This window comes from Odontesthes bonariensis, chromosome 1 (genome assembly GCF_027942865.1).
Source record: "Odontesthes bonariensis isolate fOdoBon6 chromosome 1, fOdoBon6.hap1, whole genome shotgun sequence".
In the NCBI taxonomy this organism is placed as follows: Eukaryota; Metazoa; Chordata; class Actinopteri; order Atheriniformes; family Atherinopsidae; genus Odontesthes; species Odontesthes bonariensis.
In genome coordinates this window covers 1,702,488-1,727,831 of record NC_134506.1, presented here as the reverse complement: position 1 = coordinate 1,727,831, position 25,344 = coordinate 1,702,488, and the positions used below count along the sequence as shown (strand labels likewise).

At 40.7% G+C, this 25,344-nt stretch overlaps 1 protein-coding gene across 1 annotated transcript in view; it reads left to right on the top strand.

Moving 5' to 3' along the window:
* Nucleotides 1–25,344, top strand: part of cers3a (ceramide synthase 3a) — a 114,369-nt gene that overhangs the window by 75,774 nt on the left and 13,251 nt on the right. Inside the window, exons 7-8 of the mRNA XM_075459957.1 lie at nt 21,396–21,488; nt 24,541–24,669. Coding sequence (XP_075316072.1) covers nt 21,396–21,488; nt 24,541–24,669 — 222 coding nt within the window. The remainder of the gene's footprint in view (nt 1–21,395; nt 21,489–24,540; nt 24,670–25,344) is intronic.

Sequence of the window (25,344 nt, the reverse complement as noted above, 5' to 3'; positions counted from 1 at the left end):
GAGGATGTAATAATCACCGGGCTCAACATCAAACCCCGCTCCTACGCCAGAGCAGTAGCCATGGGAAGAAATGTTGGTGAGGACGCGGAGCCAGGTGATCTACTGACGCTGGAGGGGCAAGTTTTGCAGTTTTTGAAAGGCAAGGACATTCACCTGGATGCAAACAATATCTCAGCTTGCCACACGCTTCCGCGCAGAGATAAAGCTAAACCTGCAATCATCCTACGCCTTATGAGCAGGAAACACAAAGTCGAGTTACTACGGCAAGGCAAGAAACTGAGAGGATCTGAAGTTTACTTGAATGAGCACTTAACTAAGAAAACGTCTGAAATTGCACGAGAAGCCCGAATCTTGAAGAAAAATAACAAGATCAAATCAACATGGACACGAAACTGCAAGGTGTTCATACAGCTGATCGGGTCCACCCCTGAGCAGTCCAAAGTCATACTGGTAAGGGAACGACAAGACCTTGAACAGTACAGATGATGAAGATGTTAAACTTAGTATTTATTTTGAGTGCCTTCGTGAAAGGAGAGATTAAGTTTGAGTCTGGCAAAGTAAACAAAATGGACTGTAAATGGATTATATGTGGAAATAAGGTGGGAAGAATGAGTCTAAGTGTCAAGACTCTTCTGGATTGGGACATAACTGGTTTTTCATTCTTGAAGAAAACTATTCTGGGAACCTTGAGTAAAGACAACATGGGAATTACTATTATTTTGTGATGGATAATAAACACTAACGGACAGTGTCTTATGTTGTTTATGTATGTATGATTGTTATGGCTGTAAAAGTAACACCAAATAACGGGGCAGCCGTGGCCTAGTGGTTAGGGAGGTGGACTTAAGATCAGAGGGTTGCAAGTTCAAATCTCCACCATTACCTCTCCCTACACCTCTATCCATGGCTGAAGTGCCCTTGAGCAAGGCACCTAACCCCACATTGCTCTAGGGGCTGTAACCAATACCCTGTATCTAAATAGCTGTAAGTCACTTTGGATAAAAAGCATCAGCTAAGTTTAATGTAATGTAAAATAGATGGCTGTAAATGAAAATGATTTTCTGAGTATATTGGAAGAAACTTATGACAGTGAAATTGTGCATACGATGAATGATAATATAAATTAACTATATGTAAATTATGTGGACACAAATTTAAATATAGGAGATACAACAAATTATAAAGCAAATGAGTTTGGAAATAGTATAGATCCTGATAGTCAATTTTACAACAATAACATAAGTAACTAGAAAAGTCCTAAAGAAATTTTGATGGGTGCCAATCTACTGCCCGTCCAATAATTAAAAAATGTTTAGTTCAGTTAAAGTCGAGAGTCTCCTGTCATATATAAACTTTGAATGAGGTCTCTGCGATGTCGTAAGGCTGAGTTATGGCTACTCCAAAATAGGGCAGTTTCTGGCATTTAGGCAAAAGTGCCTTCTATTTCTCTCCTATAACCATGAGTTTTAATCCTGATGCAGATGCCTGGAACAATCCCTTTAAAGTTGAGAGTCTCCTGTCACATATAAACTTTGAATGAGGTCTCTGTGATGTCGTATGGCTGAGCTTTGAGGCCTCCAAAACAGGGCATTTTTTTTTTAGCATTTTTGGCTCGTTAAGTGCTTTTTAATAGATTTTTTAATGGAATTTTGGGTCTCTGCGAGACCCAAAATTCTCTGAGACAGGTCTTCTGAAGATAGTTTGTAGATGTTAGATGAATTTGTAGTGGCGAACTGTCCCTTTAAAGCGGTGAACTGTCCCTTCAAAGCGGTTAACTGTCCCTTTAAAGAGGCGTTCTGTACCTTTAAAGCTGCGAACTGTACCTTTAAAGCGGCGAACTGTCCCTTTAAAGCTGCGAACTGTCCCTTTAAACCGGTGAACTGACCCTTTAAAGCGGCGAACTGTGCCTTCAAAGAGGCAAACTATCCCTTTAAAGCTGCGAACTGTACCTTTAAAGCGGCGAACTGTCCTTTAAAGCGGCGAACTGTCCCTTTAAAGCGGCGAACTGTCCCTTTAAAGCGGTAAACTGTCCCTTTAAAGCGGCAAACTGTCCCTTTAAAGAAGCGTTCTGTACCTTTAAAAAGGCGAACTGGCCCTTAAAAGAGGCGAACTGGCCCTTTAAAGAAGCGTTCTGTACCTTCAAAGAGGCAAACTATCCCTTTAAAGCTGCGAACTGTACCTTTAAAGCTGCAAACTGGCCCTTTAAAGCGGCAAACTGTCCCTTTAAAGCGGCGAACTGGCCCTTTAAAGAGGCGTTCTGTACCTTTAAAGCGGTGAACTGACCCTTTAAAGCGGCGAACTGTCCCTTCAAAGAGGCAAACTATCCCTTTAAAGCTGCGAACTGTACCTTTAAAGCTGCAAACTGTACCTTTAAAGCGGCGAACTGTCCTTTAAAGCGGCAAACTGTTCCTTTAAAGCGGCGAACTGTCCCTTTAAAGCGGTAAACTGTCCCTTTAAAGAAGCGTTCTGTACCTTTAAAAAGGCGAACTGGCCCTTTAAAGCGGCAAACTGTCCCTTTAAAGAGGCGAACTGTCCCTTTAAAGAGGCGAACTGGCCCTTTAAAGCGGTGAACTGTCCCTTTAAAGAAGCGTTCTGTACCTTTAAAAAGGCGAACTGGCCCTTTAAAGCGGCAAACTGTCCCTTTAAAGAGGCGAACTGGCCCTTTAAAGAGGCGAACTGGCCCTTTAAAGCGGCAAACTGTCCCTTTAAAGAGGCCAACTGTCCCTTTAAAGAGGCAAACTGTCCCTTTAAAACGGCGAACTGTCCCTTTAAAGCGGTGAACTGTCCCTTTAAAGAGACGAACTGTCCCTTTAAAGAGGCAGATAAGGCATCTGGAAGGCACAATATGGCTCCAGAAAGGCTCCATCTTGGATTTTTCCTCCTAAGCAGTCTCTGTCTCAGCCCTGAGCAGGCTGTTAAACTTGTTGCTAGGAGACCGCTCGTTAACACGTGCCTGCTCAAACTGACAGGTGCATGAAATGACAGAGACTATTACATGTTAAAAAGGGAGCTTTTTTTAATTGAGCCTACTTTCTCGAACAAACGGTCACAGCTCGAAAAGTAAAGCTCGTATCCGAATCATTTTTGTACCGTGAGCGCCACAAGGGACGGCCGAATCCAGCGGTGTAATTTTTATTCGGCTACCCCCTCGGGCTCGTTTTAAATGGCAGTTTTAAAATCACATTTAAACACTGATTTTAGGATTTTAGCCATTTATAATGGGATTGAGGGACGGAACTTTGCGCTCAGAGGCAATTTGTGATAAATCTGTGTGGCAGAGGTCAATGAGTGTGACATTGTGTGAAAGAGGACAAAAATACCTACGTTTTGTGATAAAATTTGTCCAGATCGGCCAGATATTTCAGACATGAGAGAGTTTTGTTTGACAAATCCGTGATTAATGATTGAGGGCTTGAGTGCGAGAGACGCCAGATCTGAGATTTTTGCACCCTCAAACGTAAACTGCCGTCGTGTCAAAGCCATATTGAATATATTCAAACCCTTCGATTCAGTTATAGCCGAGAGTCTTGTGTCACTTACAAACTTTGAATGAGGTCTGTACGATGCTGTATGGCTGAGTTATAAGGCCTCTAAAAATGCCTTTTTCAAGCTCGTTAAGGGTCCAAATCGCCATTTTTTGAGTTTTTGATGGGGATTCCCTGTTTAAATTTTCCGACGTTTTCCCATTTTTCCGGAATTCCTTTTGACTAATGAGAGAGAAAAGTCATTGCACACTATTCCCGATCAATGCGCACCTAACGGTGAGCTTTTTATGTCGGTGGGACTATCGCTGCCAGACTAGTAGCGCGCCGAACTTTAGGGCGGAAACGGGAGAATAACTAGAAAGAACTGTTCCTGCGAAACAGCTGTGAGAATGCATGAGCTGAATTACCTTGCTAAAAAATCTTAAGAAGCTAAAAGATTTGAACATTTTAAAATTTGAATGGTGTCTCTAGCTGAAAGTATGCTGAAGTAGTTAAGATTTGAAAGGATTTGAAAGGATTTGAAAGGATTTGAAAGGATTTGAAGATAAACTTAAGCTAGAAACAGTTGAAATGGCTGAAAGTATGCTTAAATAGTTATAAAAAAAAAAAAAATTAAAAAAATCTGATCTGACATGCTGGGGATTGAAGCCGGACCACCCGCACGAAAGGGCGTTAGTGTTGCCATTAAGCCATTTCGTTCTGTTAAACTAGAAGTGCATATAACCTAAATAAAGACTACACAGACAGACACAGAGCGAAGCTCCGGCAGCCGCGGGACAAATCTGAGGCGCAGACTGTCTTCTAACACGTCCTGTGACAAAAGTTGACCAGCTACAAAAATAATTTTAATACCGTTAGAAGCAGAAGGCTTAGAGGAACTTAGCAAAGTAGTTTTACATCTGTGGAGTGAACTATATTTAAATCGAAGCAGTTTGAACACACACAACATATATGGAGAGATGACACGGCCGCCCGCCGATCGCGGGAGAGAAATGACGCCGAACACTGACTTCAAATACGTTTTGTGAGAAAAGTTGACCAGCTAGAAAAATAATTTTAACACCATTAGAAGCAGAAGGCTTAGAGGAAGTTAGCAAAGTAGTTTTACATCTGTGGAGTGAACTATATTTAAATCGAAGCAGTTTGAAAACACTTGAAGCTGATTTTGAGGACTTAAAAATGGCAGATTTCGTCAGAATTTGAGATTTTGTTCAAGCTTAAAGGCTCATAGTTCAAAATCTGTCCATGTGAGCTCTTTAGGAGTTACATTGGCTAAAGAGGACATGTTTTCCTACATTTTAAGGTATAATTTGTTTCTCTCAGTTAAACTGTATGAAAGTTATAGTAATTTGTTTGAAAAGTTGAAACTTTTCGCACTGCTGAATGTCTCACTCTAAAATCGAAGAAGGAACTTAATTTTCATATTTTTTAAACTGTCATATTTCAAAATTGGCCGAATATTTTTAAAAGATGAAACACTTGGTTATAGCTGAATGTGTTATGAACATTTTAAAATTTGAATGGTGTCTCTAGCTGAAAGTATGCTGAAGTAGTTAAGATTTGAAATGATTTGAAAGGATTTGAAAGGATTTGAAGATTTACCATTACTTTTAATGGGGAAAAAAGTTGAACAAAAAGCTTAATATCTTAAAAAGTTGAAAAGTTTGAAATACCAGAAGTAATAGCAGCAATGTGCTGAAAGAGCTGAACATTTTGATACCAAATTTGTTGAAATAGCTGAAAGTATGCTGAAGTAGTTGAAGGACAAAAAACGGTGGAATAATAATAACCAGAAAATTCCTGAAGAAATTTTGATGGGTGCCAATCTACTGCCCGCCCAATAATTAAAAAATGTTTAGTTTAGTTTAAGTCGAAAAAAAAAAAAAAAAAAAAATGCATTTGACAGTTGGGGATCGAACTCGGGCCGCCCGCACAAAAGGCCACCCCGTCCTGTTAAACCGGAAGTGCATACAACCGATATAAAGAGTACACTGACAGACAAAGAGGTGGCCACGGCGGCGGCGATCGCGGGAGAAAAATGAGGCGGAACACTGCCTTCTAACACGTCCTGTGAGAAAAGTTGACCAGCTAGAAAAATCATTTTAACACCGTTAGAAGCAGAAGGCTTAGAGGAAGCTAGCAAAGTAGTTTTACATCTGTGGAGTGAACTATATTTAAACCAAAGCAGTTTGAACACACACAACATATATAGAGAGATGAGGCGGCTGCGGGAGGAAAATGAGGCGGAACACTGTCTTATAACACGTCCTGTGAGAAAAGTTGACCAGCTAGAAAGATCATTTTAACACCGTTAGAAGCAGAAGGCTTAGAGGAAGCTAGCAAAGTAGTTTTACATCTGTGGAGTGAACTATATTTAAATCGAAGCAGTTTTTATGCCATTCTAAATAAGCTTAAGTGCTTAATGTTAAGTGCTTTTCAATGCATTTACTTTGATACTTGGATAAGGCATCTGGAAGGCACAATATGGCTCCAGAAAGGCTCCATCTTGGCTTTTTCCTCCTAAGCAGTCTCTGTCTCAGCCCTTAACAGGCTCTTAAGCTTGTTGCTAGGAGACAGCTCGTTAGCATGCGCACAGGCTCCAACTGACAGGTGCTGCAAATGACACACACTATTACCTGTTAAAAAAGGAGCCGTTCTGATTTCCGCCTACTTTCTCGAACAAACGGTCACAGCTCGAAAAGTAAAGCTCGAATCCGAATCATTTTTGTACCGTGAGCGCCACAAGGGACGGCCGAATCCAGCGGTGTAATTTTCATTCGGCTACCCCCTCGGGCTCATTTTAAATGGCAGTTTTAAAATCATATTTAAACACTGATTTTAGGATTTTAGCCATTTATAATGGGATTGAGGGACGGCACTTTGCGCTCAGAGGCAATTTGTGATAAATCTGTGTGGCAGAGGTCAATGAGTGTGACATTGTGTGAAAGAGGACAAAAATACCTACGTTTTGTGATAACATTTGTCCAGATCGGCCAGATATTTCAGACATGAGAGAGTTTTGTTTGAAGAATCGGTGATTAATGATTTTTAGAGTGAGGGCTTGAGTGCGAGAGACGCCAGATCTGAGATTTTGGCACCCTCAAACGTAAACTGCCGTCGTGTCAAAGCCATATTGAATATATTCAAACCCTTCGATTCAGTTATAGCCGAGAGTCTCGTGTCACTTACAAACTTTGAATGAGGTCTGTGCTATGCTGTATGGCTGAGTTATAAGGCCTCTAAAAATGCCCTTTTCAAGCTCATTAAGGCCCAAAATCTTCATTTTTTGAGTTTTTGATGAGGATTCCCTGTTTAAATTTTCTAACATTTTCCCATTTTGCGGGAATTCCTTTTGACTAATGAGAGAGAAAAGTCATAGCACACTATTCCCGATCAATGCGCACCTAACGGTGCGCTTTTTATGTCGGTGGGACCAACGCTGCCAGACTCGTTACGCGCCGAACTTTAGGGTGGAAACAGAATAATCAGAGTCTGGCACAGGAGTAAGATGTTTGCCTAATGCCTTTGGCATTGGCACCCATAACTAGAAAGAGCTGTTCCTGCGAAACAGCTGTGAGAATGCATGAGCTGAATTACCTTGCTAAAAAATTCTTAAGAAGCTAAAAAATTTGAACATTTTAAAATTTGAATGGTGTCTCTAGCTGAAAGTATGCTGAACTGGTTAAGATTTGAAAGGATTTGAAGATAAACTGAATTTTCATATTTTTTAAACTGTCATATTTCAAAATTGGCCAAATATTTTTAAAAGCTGACACATTTGGTAATAGCTGAATGTCTTATGAACATTTTAAAATTTGAATGGTGTCTCTAGCTGAAAGTATGCTGAACTGGTTAAGATTTGAAAGGATTTGAAAGGATTTGAAGGATTTGAAGGATTTGAAGATAAACTGAATTTTCATATTTTTTAAACTGTCATATTTCAAAATTGGCCAAATATTTTTAAAAGCTGACACATTTGGTAATAGCTGAATGGCTTATGAACATTTTAAAATTTGAATAGTGTCTCTAGCTGAAAGTATGCTGAACTGGTTAAGATTTGAAAGGATTTGAAAGGATTTGAAGGATTTACCATTACTTTTAAAGGGAAAAAAAGTTGAACAAAAAGCTTAATATCTTAAAAAGTTGAAAAGTTAGAAACACCAAAAAATAATTCCCACCAAGAGCTGAAAGAGCTGAACATTTTGATACCAAATTTGTTGAAATAGCTGAAAGTATGCTGAAGTAGTTGAATACCGAAAATCGGCGGAATAATAATAATAAAGAGAAACAGGAACTTAATAGTGAGAATGCTTAATGCATTCTCACAATAAAGAGAAACAGGAACTTAATAGTGAGAATGCTTAATGCATTCTCACAATAATCTGGCACAATATTAAGATGTTTGCCTATGCCTTTGGCATTGGCACCCATAATGATTGTAAATATTTTACAGATGATGAATTTAAACGTATCAATATGGAAGGAGCTTTTACTGTGGTTCATTTCAATAGCAGGAGTCTGTATAAAAATTACAATAACATCAAAGAGTATTTAAAACAGTTTAAAAAGTTCAGTGTTATTGCTGTATCTGAGACCTGGCTTGATACTGTAAAGGGCAGTGATGTAGAAATAGAGGGCTATACACTGTTTACATTAAGTAGGCCTGGCAAAAAAGGTGGGGTTGTTGCACTGTATGTGGACTCAAAATTCAAATGTAAAGAGATGCCTAGTAAAACTATAGCTGTCGATGGAGTGCTTGAGTGCCTGACAGTCGAAATAAACTTAGAGAAATCAAAACACATAATAGTTACTTGTGTATACAGACCACCGGGATCAGGTCTAGATCAATTCAACCAATTGAAAGATACCTTGTTTAGAAGTTCAAGAAAGGTCCATATTGTATGTGGAGATTTCAATATCAACCTTCTGAACCCACAACAAAATGTTAAGACCACAGAATTGACCACAGCCATGTTTAGCAATAGTCTATTTCCACTGATACTTAAACCAACAATAATCACAACAGACACAGCAACATTGATCGACAATATATTCACAAATCAACTAGGAAGTCAAATCACATCAGGATTACTTATAAATGACATAAGTGATCATTTTCCCGTATTTAGCATTTTCCATCAACTTATTCAAACTGTCAAACCAATGAAAGCAAAAATAAAACAATATCAAATGATTAGAATTAGAACACCTGAAGCTATTGCCTCCTTAAATGAAGACTTAAATTCCCAGAGGTGGGAGGAGGTTTATGCCTCTGTTGATCCTGATCAGGCTTTTGATCAATTTTTGTCTACATTGATCACACTTTATGACAAACACTGTCCTTTCAAATGTATAACGGACAGTGTGGTGGCTCAGGTGGTAGAGGAGCCGTTCGGCAACCCAAAGGTTGCAGGTTCGAGCCCTGCTCTACCTGACCCCATCGATGTGTCCTTGAGCAAGATACTTAACCCCAAATTGCTCCTGGTGGCAGGGTGGTACCCTGCATGGCAGCCACTGCCACCGGTGTGTGAATGTGAGTGTGAATGGGTAAATGTGAGGCATACAATGTAAAGCGCTTTGAGTGCTCGAAGGAGTGGAAAGGCGCTATATAAATGCAGTCCATTTACCATTTACCATTTAAAACAAAAACTAAATTAAATAGGCCATGGCTTACAAATGGCATAGTCAAAGCCTGTAAAAAGAAAAATAAATTATATCGATTACATTTAAAGCACAGAACTATAGAAACAGAACAAAGATATAAAAAATATAGAAATAAACTGACAAATATCATGAGATACGCTGAAAAGCATTATTATCATAGATTATTAGAAGAGCAAAAAAATAATATTCAAGGGACTTGGAAAATATTAAACCGCATAATAAATGATGGAAAGAAAAAACATGAATTCCCAAGTTATTTTGAAAAAGAAAACCACACTTTAAATGACATGAGGGAAATAGCCAATGAATTTAATGATTATTTTATTAATGTTGGACCAGCTCTAGCAAACAAAATAGTAACAAAAGATACACAAGGATTTGTGGGGAAAAATTTACAACCAAATCTAAACTCTCTATTCCTGAGAGCAACAGATGAGAGTGAAATTATTGGAATTGTGCATAAATTCAGTAATAAAATATCAAAGGACTGTTTTCACATTGACATGCAACTGCTGAAGAACATCATTAATTATATTGCAACACCGCTGTCATATATCAGTAATCAATCTTTTTTAACAGGTATTTTTCCAAGAAAGATGAAAATAGCAAAGGTAATTCCAGTTTTTAAAAGCGGTGATAGGCATCAATTTACAAATTATAGACCCATATCTCTTCTGCCCCAATTATCCAAAATTGTAGAAAAGCTTTTTGTAAACAGACTAGATACTTTTGTTGATAAATACAATCTGCTCAGCGACCATCAATATGGCTTCAGGTCAAAAAGGTCTACCTCGATGGCTATCATGGAATTTGTAGAAAACATATCTACAGCAATAGATAAGAAACAATGTACAGCTGGTGTGTTTTTAGATCTCAGTAAAGCCTTCGACACCATTGACCATGGGCTGCTTTTGCAGAAAATGGAAAAATATGGTGTCAGAGGAACAGCATTAGCGTGGCTGAAAAGTTACCTGGAGGACAGACAGCAGTATGTGCAGGTGCACAATATAAACTCTGAGAGTAAGGTCTCCACATATGGTGTTCCACAAGGCTCTGTCTTGGGGCCCAAATTATTTATTATGTACATTAATGATGTTGGTGAGACAGTGAAAGAACTCGGCTGTGTTCTATTCGCTGATGATACCAGTCCCTATTGTTCAGGTAAAGACCCACAACAGCTACACAAGTGTAGAAAAAGGGCTAACAAAAATAAAGTCATGGTTTGATAGCAACAAACTTTCACTTAATTTGAACAAAACAAAATATATTATCTTTGGTAACCGGAAAGTTCAGAATCAAATTGAAATTAAAATAAACAATTTAGAACTTGAAAGAGTAACTGATTACAAATTTCTGGGTATTTATATTGATGAAAAATTAAATTGGAAAAAACAAATTAGCGTGTTTCAAACAAAATTAGCTAAAACTATAGCCATAATGAACAAGATGAAAACTTTATTAAATCAAAAATCACTTTATCTTCTTTATAACACTTTATTCCTTTCATACTTAGACTACTGTGGGGAAATATGGGGAAACACACTTATAAAATAAATATAAATAATATCTACTTACTTCAAAAGAAGGCCATCCGAATTGTTAATAAAGTTAATTATATAACACCAACAAATCCTCTTTTTATTAACCAAAACGCACTAAAATTTCCTGATCTTGTTAAATTGAACACTGCCGTAGTGATGTACAAGGCGTATAATCACATGCTCCCATCACCAGTCCAGGAGCTCTTTGAGCAGCGAGAGAGTCAGTATAAACTTAGAGGAACAGGTATATTCAAAAAGATTAAAACTAGAACGAATAAAAAAAGGTTTTGTATTTCTATTCAAGGTGTTAGTGTGTGGAATAAGCTAAATGAGAACTTAAAAAGTTCTAAAACAGTAGAAAATTAAAAAAAAAGGTATAAATCATTATTAATTGAAAATTATAAAACTGTAGTATGATTGATGGACATTGTTTTGTTTTAAACCTTATGTCATGTTCAGATGTTTTCTGTTAAGTTGTAAAATATCGGCTGCAGTTGTGTTTGCTAGTCTTGTTTTCTTGTAATTATAAATTACGTTTGTAATAGGGCTAGGCACAATAAGTTTATTTTTACTTCAGCCTAGACCCTTTTAGTCATTTACATAATCAAAGAAATCAATTGATGTTTATATTTTGTTATGTATTATAATGACCAAATAAAATTACATTACCATATGTTGGGTTGCTACTGAAAAAAAAAAAAAAAAGTGGAGCAAATCTGTTCTTTAGCAGAATTCCTGTGTCTTGTGGCAATTTGCTCCTGGTTTTGGTGGTGGTCTCGGTCCATCGTTGCTTTTTCTTTGGTATCGGGGTAGAAACATTCCTGTGTGATAGTGCAGGCCACTCAGTCATTGTGGGTCTCCAGGTGTTGGGTTCTGCCTGATAACCGTCTTCCCACATCTGAGGGAGGCGATTTGTAGTGTTTTGGCTTAGCACCAAGGGAGTTCCAGGGAGGACTGGTTGAGTATTTTCCATTTATACCAGGCTCCTGCCGTGTCTGGGTGGTGCCGGTTAGCTTCCTGTTAGCCTGCTCCCTTTCAGTGTTTTGGGATACCGGCAGAGAAGTTTCATTGTCATATTGTCCATTTATCTCCACGTTCACTTCAAGCCAATGAATTTTTGTGTCCAGTATTGCTATGTTTTGGAGTAGCTTGTGGTAATCGTCAGTGGAAAAGGGAGGCCATCTTGCTGCTAATTAGCTTCAGTTAGCTGAGCTCCTCCAAAAGCAGGAAGCTGCAACAGAATTTCCACACAACAGTTTCCAGATGACTTTCTGATAAAAATTATTTAAAAAGGTTCACTTAAAAGAAAAAGAATAAAATTATATCCAAGACTTGTGGAAATAAGTAAAATGATTTAAAAGCAAATAAAGCAATAAGCAGCAGGAGGAAGCAGAGACACGTCTGCACTCTTCAGAAGCAGGAAGCAAGCATAGAAAAAAAATATTTACAAATGAGCACTAAAACAATACACCCTTGCACATACAACATACATATGACTAAATTGATTAGATGAAAAATCAAAAGAACATCTAAACAAAAAGGTCACACTAAACAAAATGCCTGTACACTCCCACCCCTCTCTACTCTACTTAATGATTGGCATTAACCAGGTTATCACTCTGGTTGAGAGCAGCTTGAGAGTAGGAAGAAGAGACGGCTCTGGCCCCTCCTGTACACTGCGTCCATGTTGGCAGACCACTCCAGTTTATTATCCAGCACCACCCCCAGGTATTTGCAGGTCTGAACAGTCTCTATCTCCCCTCCATCAATGCAGACTGACTGGTTTGGGGTTTTAGATCTCCTGAAGTCCACCACCAGCTCTTTGGTTTTGGTGGTGTTCAGGAGCAAACAGTTCTTTTTGCTCCAGTCAGTAAAGGCCTCCACAAGGTCCCTGTACTCCTTCTCCTGTCCACCGCGCACACATGCCACAACAGCCGTATCATCAGAATACTTCTGAATGTGGCAGGACTCTGAGTTGTACCTGAAGTCTGATGTGTACAGGGTGAAAAGAAAAGGAGCCAAGACAGTACCCTGCGGAGCCCCAATACTGCATTCCAGTGTTCCAGAAACACTATTCTGCCCCCGTTGCATAGGACACACAACTCGACAGATAGCTAACAGATGACTACTGAAGAAAGGGTCGGAACCAAGATGTAGAATCTTAAGTGTTTTACTCCTTGTTTTTCAGCAACCAGTTCTGTGAAACTTAACACACAATACAGAAAATATCTCTCAGTAAATGTATACAGAGAAGGAAATAACGTTCGTTGCTAATTACAATGCTCAACGAATGACTTACATTAAGTAACTTAAATTACAGTTTCCCTAAGCACATATCTGCATCCTAAACACATATCTGCTAAATATTCCTACTATTAAACATAATACATTAATTTCTGATCAAATGTACTTACAAACGATGGTGTCTGTGGCATTTCTGACCGTCAACAAAGAAGAGCAGTTGTTAACTGAAGCTCACGATTTGAATTCAAAAACCCAAGTGCTCCACCTCCTCATTAATTCTAACCTTGGGCGCATTACCTCCAATATCCACAATGTGGCGCCAAACTGCAACTACAACTGACCACAAAATATACACCACAAATGGCATGGCATCCATAGGTGACATTACAAACACATTTCCCCATCCTGACATACTGTGGTCTGGCAGACAAATAGTCTATAATCCATGATGTCAGGGAGGGGGCCACACCCATACCGAGCAGCTTGTCTTTCAGTATGGGAGGCCGTATGGTGTTGAAGGCACTGGAGAAGTCAAAGAACATGACTCTCACATATGAACCAGGCACATCCAGATAAGCATATGCCCGATGCAACATGTACAGAATCGCGTCTTCCACTCCTATGTGTTTCTGGTAGGCAAACTGGAGGGGATCAAGAGCCTCAGCAACCTGCAATCTCATGCGATGAACAAGAAGTCTCTCCAAGGTCTTCATGATATGAGATGTCAGAGCCACCGGTCTGTAGTCATTCAGCTCCACCGGTTGCCCTAATTTGGGCACCGGTATGAGGCAAGAAGTTTTCCACAGTACTGGGACTTTTTCCATCTGAATGCTCATATTGAAGAGCCTCTGAAGAGGGAGTGCTAGTTGACCAGCACAGTCCCTCAGAAGCCTTGGAGAGACTCCATCTGGGCCTGAAGCCCTCCCTGACTTAAGTCTCCTGAGCTCAGCTCCAACCTCCTCTATAGTTAGAAACAGAGGTTGTAGCGGAGGGATGGCGACAGGAGTGATGTTGCTATCAACCATAGAGATGGGGGTGGGGGTGCAGCTGGACAGAGGAGGGCTAGTGGTGGGAGTTGCTGCAGAGGTGGAGGAGCAGCTGGACCGAGGAGGCCAGGCGGTGGGAGCAGCCACAGATGTGGAGATGCAGCTGTGCTCAGGATGCCTGCAGGTTGAAGCTGCTGCAGAGGTGGAGGTGTGGCTGGGTTCAGAAGGCCTGGCGGTGGAAGCTGCCGCAGAGGTGGAGGTGCAGCTAGGCTGATGAGGCCAGGCGGTGGGAGCTGCCGCACAGATGGAGGTGTGGCTGGGTTCAGAAGGCCTGGCAGTGGAAGCTGCCGTAGAGGTGGAGGTGCAGCTGGGCTCAGGATGCCTGGTGGTGGAAGCTGCCACACAGGTGGAGGTGTAGCTTGGCTCAGGAGACCAGGCGGTGGAAGTTGCTGCAGAGGTGGAGGTACAGCTGGACAGAAGAAGCTTGTTGGTGACAGCAGAGGTGGAGGTGCAGTCAGGCGGAGGAGGAGGCTTGGCGATGCAGGTTGCCATTGAGGTGGAAGTACAGCAGGGCAGTGGAAGCAGTATAGAGGAAGCAGCTGTAGTGGTGGGGGTGGAGGGAGCAGCAGCAGAGGAGGGAAAAGCCACACTGTCAAACCTGTTGTAATAATGGTTGAAAGTATTGGCTCTGTCCACATCACCTTCCACAGACTGAGAGTTCTTCAGTCTGTATCCAGTGATGGTCCTCATGCCCCTCCACACCTCCTTGGTGTTATTGTTCTCCAGCTGTCTCTCCACCTTTTTCTTGTACTCCACCTTAGCTCGACGTAATGTCTTTTTAAGCTCCTGTTGTACACTCCTCCGCCTTTCTCTATCCCCATTCTGGAACGCCCTCTTTTTCTGCTTCAGGAGGTCTTTGATGTCACTGGTGATCCATGGTTTGTTATTTGGATAGCACCTTACAGTCCTGACTGGAATCACAGTGTCCCTACAGAAGTTAATGTAGTCAGTGATGGTGCTGACCCTCATGTCCATCTCAATGTCCATTTCGTCTTCCTCCAGCAGTACAGCCTAGTCTGTGACATCAAAGCAGTCTCTCAATGCATCACTCGCCTCTGGTGACCACTTCCTGAAAGATCTGGTAGTAACAGGAAGTCTTTGTACACACGGTCTGTATGTGGGTTGTAGATAGACCATGCTGTGATCAGATCTACCCAGTGGTGGAAGAGACACTGTCCTGTAAGCCTCCTTCACGTTAGCATAGAACAGATCTAATGTCTTTTCTCCACGTGTTGGACAGTCCACATACTGTACAAAGCCAGTCAGGCAGGAGGATAGAGAGACGTGGTTGAAATCCCCTGTGATTGCAATGAATGCCTCAGGATGCTGGGTCTGTATCCTAGCAACGGCATCATGGATGACGTCACATGCCGTTGTAGGTGCCGCCCTCGGTGGAATTTAAACAACGATGACGACTGTGTATGGGAACTCTCTGGGCGCATAGAATGCACGGAAACCAACTGACAGCAGTTCGATGTCTGGACAACAAACCCTCTCCTTGCTGTTTAGACAGACCTTTAGTTAGTTCTAGAATGCGCTGCTGAGGGTGGCAGCACGTTGGAGTAGCTCTGTACCTCACATTGAGATTTATTCTTTTTTCTAAATTTCATTCCTGTTTTTTCTTGGAAGAAATTGCATTTTTTGGACAACTGTTCCTTCCTGCCTTGGATGCTGTGCAGCTGGATTGATTTTTCCCAATACTTTTGTATATTTTGCTGTTTTGTTATGATGCATAACCATAGCAACAAGGTGGTTTACAACAGGGAGCAGCTGATTAACATTGGAAAAGCAGAAATAATTCGACAACTGAAGCCAGAAATCCCACTGGAATTGAAAAGGAGGCGTCGTGGATGCAAAGCAGGAGCAAAGAGGAGAGAAAGAAAGAAGAAGTTCAAACCATCTCTGCCATCCGTCATCATGGGCAATGTAAGATCGTTAGCTAACAAGTTGGATGAACTTCTAGCCTTGACAAGGACTCAGCAAGAATATCGGGAATGTAGCATTATGTGTTTTACTGAGACATGGCTGCAGGACCATATCCCCGACTCCAGCGTCTCTCTGCCGGGCTTCCTGACTATACGAGCAGATCGAGATTTAAAGAGTAGCAGGAAAAGGAAAGGGGGTGGATTGGCAGTGCTTGTCAACAACAGATGGTGTCACCCAGGACATGTTACTGTGAAGAGTCGTCTCTGCAGTCCTGACATTGAACTATTGGCAGTAGGTTTTCGTCCATATTATTTGCCAAGAGAGTTCACCAGTGTTGTTTTGGTGGCTGTTTACATTCCACCCTCAGCTGTTGCCGACACTGCATGTGATGTCATCAGTTCCGTTATTGCTCAGATACAGACACAACACCCCAATTCTTTTGTGGCAATATCTGGTGATTTTAATCATGCCTCACTCTCTGCTACACTGCCAACTTTTCAACAGTTTGTCAGCTGCTCTACCAGAGAAAACAAGACATTGGATTTGTTTTACACAAATGTCAAGGATTCATACATTTCCAAATCAAGACCTCCCCTGGGTAAATCAGATCACAACCTTGTTTTTCTCTGTTCAGCATATAAACCCCTTGTCCAGAGACTACCTGTCACAAAAAGGACTGTTAGAAAGTGGTCACATGAAGCTGAAGAGGCCTTACAGGGTTGTTTTGATGCAACCGATTGGGTTTCTCTTTGTAAGCGACATGGAGAGGACATTAATGCCATGACTGAGTGTGTGACTGACTATATAAACTTCTGTGTGGACAACACCATCCCCACCAGAACAGTGAGATGCTTCCCTAATAACAAACCCTGGATCACCAGTGAGCTAAAGGAACTATTGAACAAGAAAAAAAGAGCCTTTAGGGAGCGAGACAGGGAGTTACTGAGGAGTATACAGAAGCAGCTCAAAGTCAAGATCAGAGAGCGCAAGGAGGTGTATAGAAAGAAGCTTGAGAGTAAACTGCAGAGGAACAATATCAGAGATGTGTGGTCAGGAATGAAGAAGATCACAGGCCTCAAGCAGAGGGAGGATCGGATGGATGGAAGTCTGGACAGAGCAAATGAGCTGAACACATTCTTCAACAGGTTCAGTTCAGGAACAAGCTCACCATCCTCCCCTCCTGTTCCCAGCCAAAGAGACATCCCACCCTCCTCTGACCCACAGCTTTCCTGTAACATCTCCACCTCCACCTCAGTCATGGATTCTTCTGCTTCCACTAGTTTGTCTTCAACCCAATCAGGAGATGCTGCTGTCCCCTTTGCCTCCCCCTCCCACTTTTCTGTTTCTAGAAGTCAGGTGAAGAGGCAGTTGGAGAGACTGAACCGGAACAAGGCTGCAGGTCCAGATGGTGTCAGCCCCCGAGTCCTGAAGGCCTGTGCAGAGCAGCTCTGTAGGATTCTGCAACACCTTTTCAACCTTAGCTTGACCCAAGAGAAGGTACCACTGTTGTGGAAGACATCCTGTCTGGTTCCGGTACCAAAGAAAACTCAGCCTTCAGACATCGATGACTACAGACCTGTTGCCCTGACATCCCACATCATGAAGGTCCTGGAGAGACTCCTGTTGACCCACCTGTGTAAGCAAACCAGCACATATCAGGACCCCCTGCAGTTTGCTTATCGCCATGGAGTTGGAGTTGAAGACGCTATCATACACCTGCTTCAACAAACCCACTGTCATCTGGACAAAGCAGGCAGCACTGTGAGGATCATGTTCTTTGATTTCTCCAGTGCATTTAACACAATCCAGCCTGATCTGCTTCGTCTGAAACTCCAGAAGACTCAGGTGGAGGCCTCAACAATCACCTGGATTAATGACTACCTGACAAACAGACCACAGTTTGTCAGACTGAAGAATTGTGTGTCTAACCAGGTGATCAGCAGCACAGGAGCACCACAGGGGACTGTACTCTCACCATTCCTTTTCACTCTGTACACTTCAGACTTCCAGTACAAGTCAGACTCCTGCCATCTACAGAAATATTCAGATGACTCTGCAGTTGTCGGGTGTATCAGAGATGGACAAGAAGCTGAGTACAGAGAGCTGGTGGACCGCTTTGTGGCATGGTGTGGGAACAATCATCTCATCTTGAATGTTAACAAAACAAAGGAGATGATTGTAGATTTCAGGAGAAACAGGGTCAGATCAAACCCTGTTTCTATCATGGGAGAAGAAGTGGAGGTGGTTGAGGAATATAAATACCTTGGTGTTCATGTGGACAACAGACTGGACTGGAGACACAACAGTGAAGTCATCTACAAGAAAGGACAGAGCAGACTGTACTTCTTGAGGAGGCTAAGGTCCTTCAAGGTTTGCAACAAGATGTTGCAGATATTCTACAAGTCTGTTGTTGAGAGCGTCATTTCCTCTTGCGTCATCTGTTGGGGAAGCAGCATCAGAACCAGGGACCTAAAAAGACTCAACAACCTGATAAGGAAGGCTGGTTCTGTTCTGGGGACGACTGTGGAACCTCTGGAGACAATAATGCAAAGAAGGATTTTTGCATAAAATCAAGAGAATTATGGACAACCCTGAACATCCTCTCCATGAGACTGTTATCGGAAAACAGAGTCTCTTCAGTCAAAGGCTTCTTCAGTTTGGATGCAAAACGGACCGCTACAGGAAATCATTCCTGCCCACAGCCATCAGCATCTATAATAACTCCTTGATTTAATTGAGCTACATCAACATTTAATTTCCCTCTGGGATAAATAAAGTATTTTTGAATTGAATTGAATTGAATTAAGGTGAAGGTTTTTTATGACATTATGTTTTATGTTTGATGTTGTGTTTTGATGTGTATGTGTAGCTGTGTGTTCAGTGTTTTTTTTTCCTTGTTTTTTATTGTGATCTCACTGTGAAGCACTTTGTGAATCCTTTTCTGCGAAAAGTGCTATATAAATAAATTTTACTTACTTACTTACTCCTTAACGGTCACATTGCAGGGGTTTACCCATCTCTGATTAAAGAACAGTATAACACCCCCGCCTTTCCGCTTACTGCTGCTCGTACTCAGGTCTCGATCCGCTCGTACGGCTGTGAAGCCGGGTATGTCCACACATGAGTCTGGTGTGTTGTCGTTCAGCCAGGACTCAGACAGACAGATCAAACTGCTCTCCTTATACAGCCGTTGGTTCCGCACAAGCGCCTCTAACTCATCACACTTATTTGGTAGCGAGTTAGCGTTTCCCATGATCACAGAGGGCAGAAAAGGTTTGTACCTCCACCTCCTGTTGTGCCTCTTTGCCTTTAGTTTCGCTCCAGCTCTGCATCCACGGTACAGCTTTTTAAGCTCGGTCGGAATTGGATGTTTAATTCCACGTCCAATCCTTGACAGTGCCAACAGTTCTTCTCTTGTGTACACTGCTTTAGTAGTAGTGCACATTGTCAAAAAATTAATTAAAACAAAAAAGCAGATCAATAAAAACTAACTAAAAATGTTTAGATAGAAACAAAAAATGACAAATAATCATATAAACGATGAGAAAAATTGAGAGCTACACAGACTTGCTGCCGATAAGGTCGGCGCATAGCAACCGAATCCTGTGTGTACTCCATAAAAACACCTCCATGGTGGGTATGGTGTTTTGTGTTTTTCTGCAGGAACATATACTGGACCAGAAACACCCGTCTACCTGGCTTTAAAACAATACAAGCTGACATAGACATTGGGAGCAGCAGCACAAGTAAAGTTGGTATCACAGTGCTTCTTAACAACAGATTGTGTAATCCTGGATATGTTACTGTGAAGGAGAAGATCTGTATCCGGGATACTGAACTGCTCACTTTGAGTTTATGTCTGCATTATCTGCTGAGAGAGTTCATATGTTATTCTTGTGGTAGTGTGTATATTACTGGATGCTGCTGCTGACACAGTCAGATGAAGAAGCAGCTGGATTAGGGTTATGAAGGCCTGTGCAGAACAGCTATGTGGGATTCTATAGCACCTTTTCAACCTTTGTCTAACTCACAAAAACGTTTCAATACTCTGGAAGACATAGGTAGCCTACTGGAACCTGCCTTGTTCCAGTACCTAAAAAAACCTCATCTGCCATCCATCTGCCCTTGGTGACTACATACCAGTTGCCCTTACATAGTGTTGGAAGGTACACCAACTGGGGACTCTGTTGTCCTGCTCATGTTAACTCCTGACAGTTGGACACTGGAAGGGCTTGATTTGAATGAATGATTTGCTTGATCTGAACTTGTGTGGTGTTTTGTTTTGGGACTCATTCAATTCGATTCAGTTTATTTATGTAGCACTAAATCAAAACAAATGTCATCTCCTTGAGAGTGCCTTGACATTTGTTGCTATATAGATGAACTGAAATGAACTGAATTGAATTTCGAGGCACTTCAATGATACTGTCCAATTTAAATCAATTAGAGTACAATTCATTACAATCATAGTCCAATCAAATACAATTCATTAAATTCAAAATTAGTCCAATTCTAAAACAATTCCCTAGCTAAGGAAACCAACAGATTGCACCCAAACTTGTCTTCAGTCCAATCTCCCGTCCTGAGCGTGCCTGAGGCAACTGTGGAGAGAAACGACTCCCTTTGAACAGGAAGAAACCTCTGGCAGAACCAGACTCAGGAAGGGTGGCCATCAGAACCAGAACCAGGAAGGGTGGCCATCAGAACCAGACTCAGGAAGGGTGGCCATCAGAACCAGAACCAGAAAGGGTGGCCATCAGAACTAGAACCAGGAAGGGTGGCCATCAGAACCAGAACCAGGAAGGGTGGCCATCAGAACCAGACTCAGGAAGGGTGGCCATCAGAACCTGACTCAGGAAGGGTGGCCATCAGAACCTGAACCAGGAAGGGTGGCCATCAGAACCAGACTCAGGAAGGGTGGCCATCCGCCTCCACCAGCTGGGGTTTGAGAGGACAGAAAAGAGGGGACAACAAACACTGTAACACCATTCAGAGGATACCTGTTGGAACAGGGAAACACGAGTTAATGACCACAATAATGTCACATGTATATAATATCATTTGAGGGGGGTAGTCTAAAACTAATTTCCGGTAAAGTGGGGTCTTAGTTTATTAAAAGACTTGATTTTCAAATAATGAAACACCTTTCAGAATAACTAAAGTCTTGAATACCAATACAAATTGGACATTATCAAATATGTCAATGATATACAACAATGTCTCTCAGCTGCAATATGTAAAAGAACCTTCACAAAAAATATTACAAAAAATCTGTGGTGGGAGTATGTATAAACCCAGAGCTTTATTATCAGTGTGTTCTTGTTTTTGAAAAATGGAATTTTGTAGGGAGCTGACATTTCAAAGACAACAATTGATTCTTCTAGAATTGTATCTAGAATTCTAGAATCTTTATCACTGATTACAGCTCCTTGTTACATTTTGTTTATCTCTTAATGACTCCGTCGGTTTGTGTTTGTTTCTGTCTTCAGTCCATGCTGCAGTCTCAGTACTGGTATTATATCTTGGAGATGAGCTTCTATGGCTGTCTTCTCTTCAGTGTCACATTTGATGTCAAGAGAAAGGTGGGTGGTCCTTGTAAGAGGCTTAAACTTCAACTCTGTATCATCTCTTACATTCCTTGTCTTACAGTGTTAAATTGTTTGACAAATAAAGCCTATATAATTTAATTATAATTATAATTTATTCTATATAAACAAATCCATCAGAAGCTATCCAAGGTCTAAAACACATTTTAAACGGTGCATAGTAATCTGGACTAAATTTGATTAAGAATAGTGTTTTGTGGATATTTAATTTAGATCATCTTTCAACATAAAGATGATCTAAATTTTGGTCTGAACCACGAAAAGAATCACAAGGGACCAAATAGGGATCAAACCTCTCTCTACTGCATTAACCTTGCACTTAACTCATTTTACTGACCACAACCTACAAGAGCACCTCAGGCTCATATTGCTAGATTACACTATTAGACAAAGATGTGCAGAAAAATCTTGATGGAATAGATTGCTAAAATTTCAATCTTTGTATATGAAATTAACATTAGCTGACTTTGCCATTTACTATGTGCCATTCGCTCAGTGACATGGGCTGCTTTCTCAAAACAGTTTGACCATGAATTGTGAAGGCAATCATACAACTGAACCCAGAAAGCCATTTCAATGTTGTTCAATTTAATCCCACTAAAAGCAAATAAGCCTCTGTAATAAAAGGACAGCAAGCAGGTAAGAAAAACATCTAGAGAGAGAAAATTGGCATACATACAAACATTATAAATAAAGTAAGAAGGAAGTTTAACCTTTTGTGGAGAGAATTTCACAAAATGTACTTAATGGGAAAAATGTTGGATATTGACTATATTCACTAAGTATCTTGTAGCATTAAGTCAAGGATTGATGCTTTATCTTTTTCCCTCCAATATACACTCCCTGCTTTGGCGTGTCAGCTTCATTTTCTGTACTTATATTTCAAGTCTAATTTGATTTGTTATTCATTGTTGTTATAGCTCTTATAGCATTCTATCCATTTTAGAACATTTCTACAATTTACAAAATCAACTCAAAGCCATATACCGTAAGTACTTTTTGAAAGTAAATGTGACAAAAGTGGTAACATATCATTGGGCCTCATGCAACAACCGTTCGTACGTACAGATTTGTTCTTAAGTCGTGCGTACGAGTGATTTAAGAGAATTTGCGCATTCACCAATCTTTTTGTATTTTCCGTTTTCTTTCAGGTACGAACAGAATTAACGAGTGATCCTGACCTGTCGTAGGTTGTCGCTGTCCCTGTCGCTGTTATTCCAATCAAGTTTGTTTGACTAATGGATTGTATATTTAATTACTTTGAAGCAATTACTTTGACTGCTCTATAGCCCAGAGAAGGCATGCCAGATGGCAATATTAACAATATTGCCATGAACGAGGGTCTCCCATTACCTGAACCAGCCCAGGCAGACCAGACAGACAACATGCCAGAAGACCCCCCTCATGGACCGCCCCATCAAAGGACCATCATGATGAGGCAACAACTGATTGCACGGCTTTAGTTGCAGTCATCTAGCGCCTGCTCATGGCGAGACGTTTTTTTTTAAGCCATTTTCATATCAAACCATTTCTTCTTTATTTCGGTGACATTACGAACTACAGGTGACACAGAATTAACAGCACTCGTAATAACTTCCCATTTCTTGGCTTTAGCAGGTCCCGTAATTCCACTGCTGACACTGCTAAAAATGACAGATTTTCCTTTCTGGATCTCTGAAAGCAGAACTTCAGTCTCAGAGCCCCTAAAGTTGTTCTTTTTGTGCCTTGATGACATTCTCATGACTCAAAACTCAACACTTCCTGGCACAGCAGAGAGGAAGCACAGCCTTATATGGTATTATTTTGGGCGTGGAATATGCAAAGTATCCTCGTGCACTTAAATACGCACGGGTGGCATTCATCATTTACTTTTTCCGAAGTTAAGAGCGTTTGTTGAATCTGACGTGGCGTGTTCGTACCAGACCTTTGTACGAGAAGAGTGAGAGAAATTTAGAATAAAAATACGAAAATATTCTTGCATGAGGCCCAATGTGTCCCTACTACTGACAATGAATTGCAATGCTCTGCTCTTCCTTAGCCTGACAAGTTCAAATTGATATGATTTTGTATATTGTTTGTTATTACCTTTCAATATGACCCATAACAGCATTCTTTAATGCACCGCCAAACAAGTGGCAAGTTTTTCCTTGAACAAGCCACAATCTATAAATTGCTTGAAATGCATGTGCAAGACGAACATATGACAACTGCTTTTCACTTCTGGGCTTTATTGAGTAAGTAATATTGTGCCAAAACTCTTAAATGCTATTACATTACTTGGTTAGACTAAGAAATCAAAAGTATTTTTTCAGTGTTGGAAAACAGTCATATTTCAGGCTAAAATAAAACTTCTAAGTTCCATTTTTACAATTCAAGCATACTTGACCACTGGAGTCACATATTCTTTTAACAAGATTTAAGGCCATTCTGGCCTGCATAGGATCCATGGGCTTGAATTTTGGAGGAGGACAGACTCCCTCCAACATAACCCTCGTGACTGAAATCTAATAATTCTAACACAACACAAACTGTATGACATAAGATCCTGACAGTACGGTCTAGTTAACATGCTGTCAGTATCATTTTTTTCCACTAGGATTCTACTGTAAAGAACCCACTATTTTATATTACCAGAGGTTCCTTGTGCTAAAATATTACACCTAAATGAAGGAAAAGTATGATATATAGGATTTCTAACTGATGAGATAACCAGTCTTCCAGTCTCCACAGCAGAGGATCGGAGCCCCATGACTTTGAAATAAAAGTGTAGCTATGAGCTCATTAATGCATTATGCAAAAGTAATATACCAAAAAAGTTAAAGTTGTTGTGTCCTACTCTGACTGTACTCTGTCATTCTCTCATCTTTTCTCTGATATTTTAATTATATTTGTTAGATTGTTTTTTTGCAAGATAAAGAAAAAGAACAAGTGTGTAATCTAAACCGTGAACATGGTGAGGAGACATGTAAGCCACACTATAAGTGTTTTCCATGATTACTGTATTATATGGATTTTTTTCCTCCCTCAGGACTTTAAGGAGCAAATCATCCATCACTTGGCAACACTGGTCCTCTTATCATTTTCTTGGTGTGCCAATTTTATCCGGATAGGAACTCTGGTTATGCTCATCCACGATGCTTCTGATGTTTTACTGGAGGTCAGTCAGAGCTGCACGCTGGTTTAAAATGCTCTTATCACATGTTTAGAATATATGACTCTCTGAATCCCTGATTATGTTCCAAATCAGAATTTTGAAAAATATCTATCTTTTCCACTCTGTCACTGAATTATAGAAAAGTACTGGAATCACCACTATTGGAGGATTTTTATTCAGTTTTTTTATTGAATAAAATAATAAATAATGTTATTATTACTGATAAATAATGATTTTTTTTATTTATTTAACAGCTGAGAATTATAGCTTAGTATAACTTAGAAAGACAGATATTCATGAATGAATGAATGAATGAATCCATTCCCATCAGCCCCTTCAGCCCTTTTCTTCAGGGGGGGGTAGGTACACCTGGACAGGTCGCCAGTGCATCACAGGGCCACGGAGAGACAAACAATGATGCACGCTCATACCCACTCCTAAGGTCAATTTGGAGTCACCATATAACCTAACATGCATGAGGCTGGAGTACCCGGGAAGAACCCACGCATAGATGGGGGGCACATGCAAACTCCACACTGAAAGGCCCCAGCTGGGGTTTTAACCAGGAACCCTCTTGCTGTGAGGCTGTGAGGCACCACACCACCTCTGCATTTCCTATTCCATAAAGCATATAGCTTTGGGTTTTCTTTCCTTATGCTTGATGTCTTCCTTGTCTAC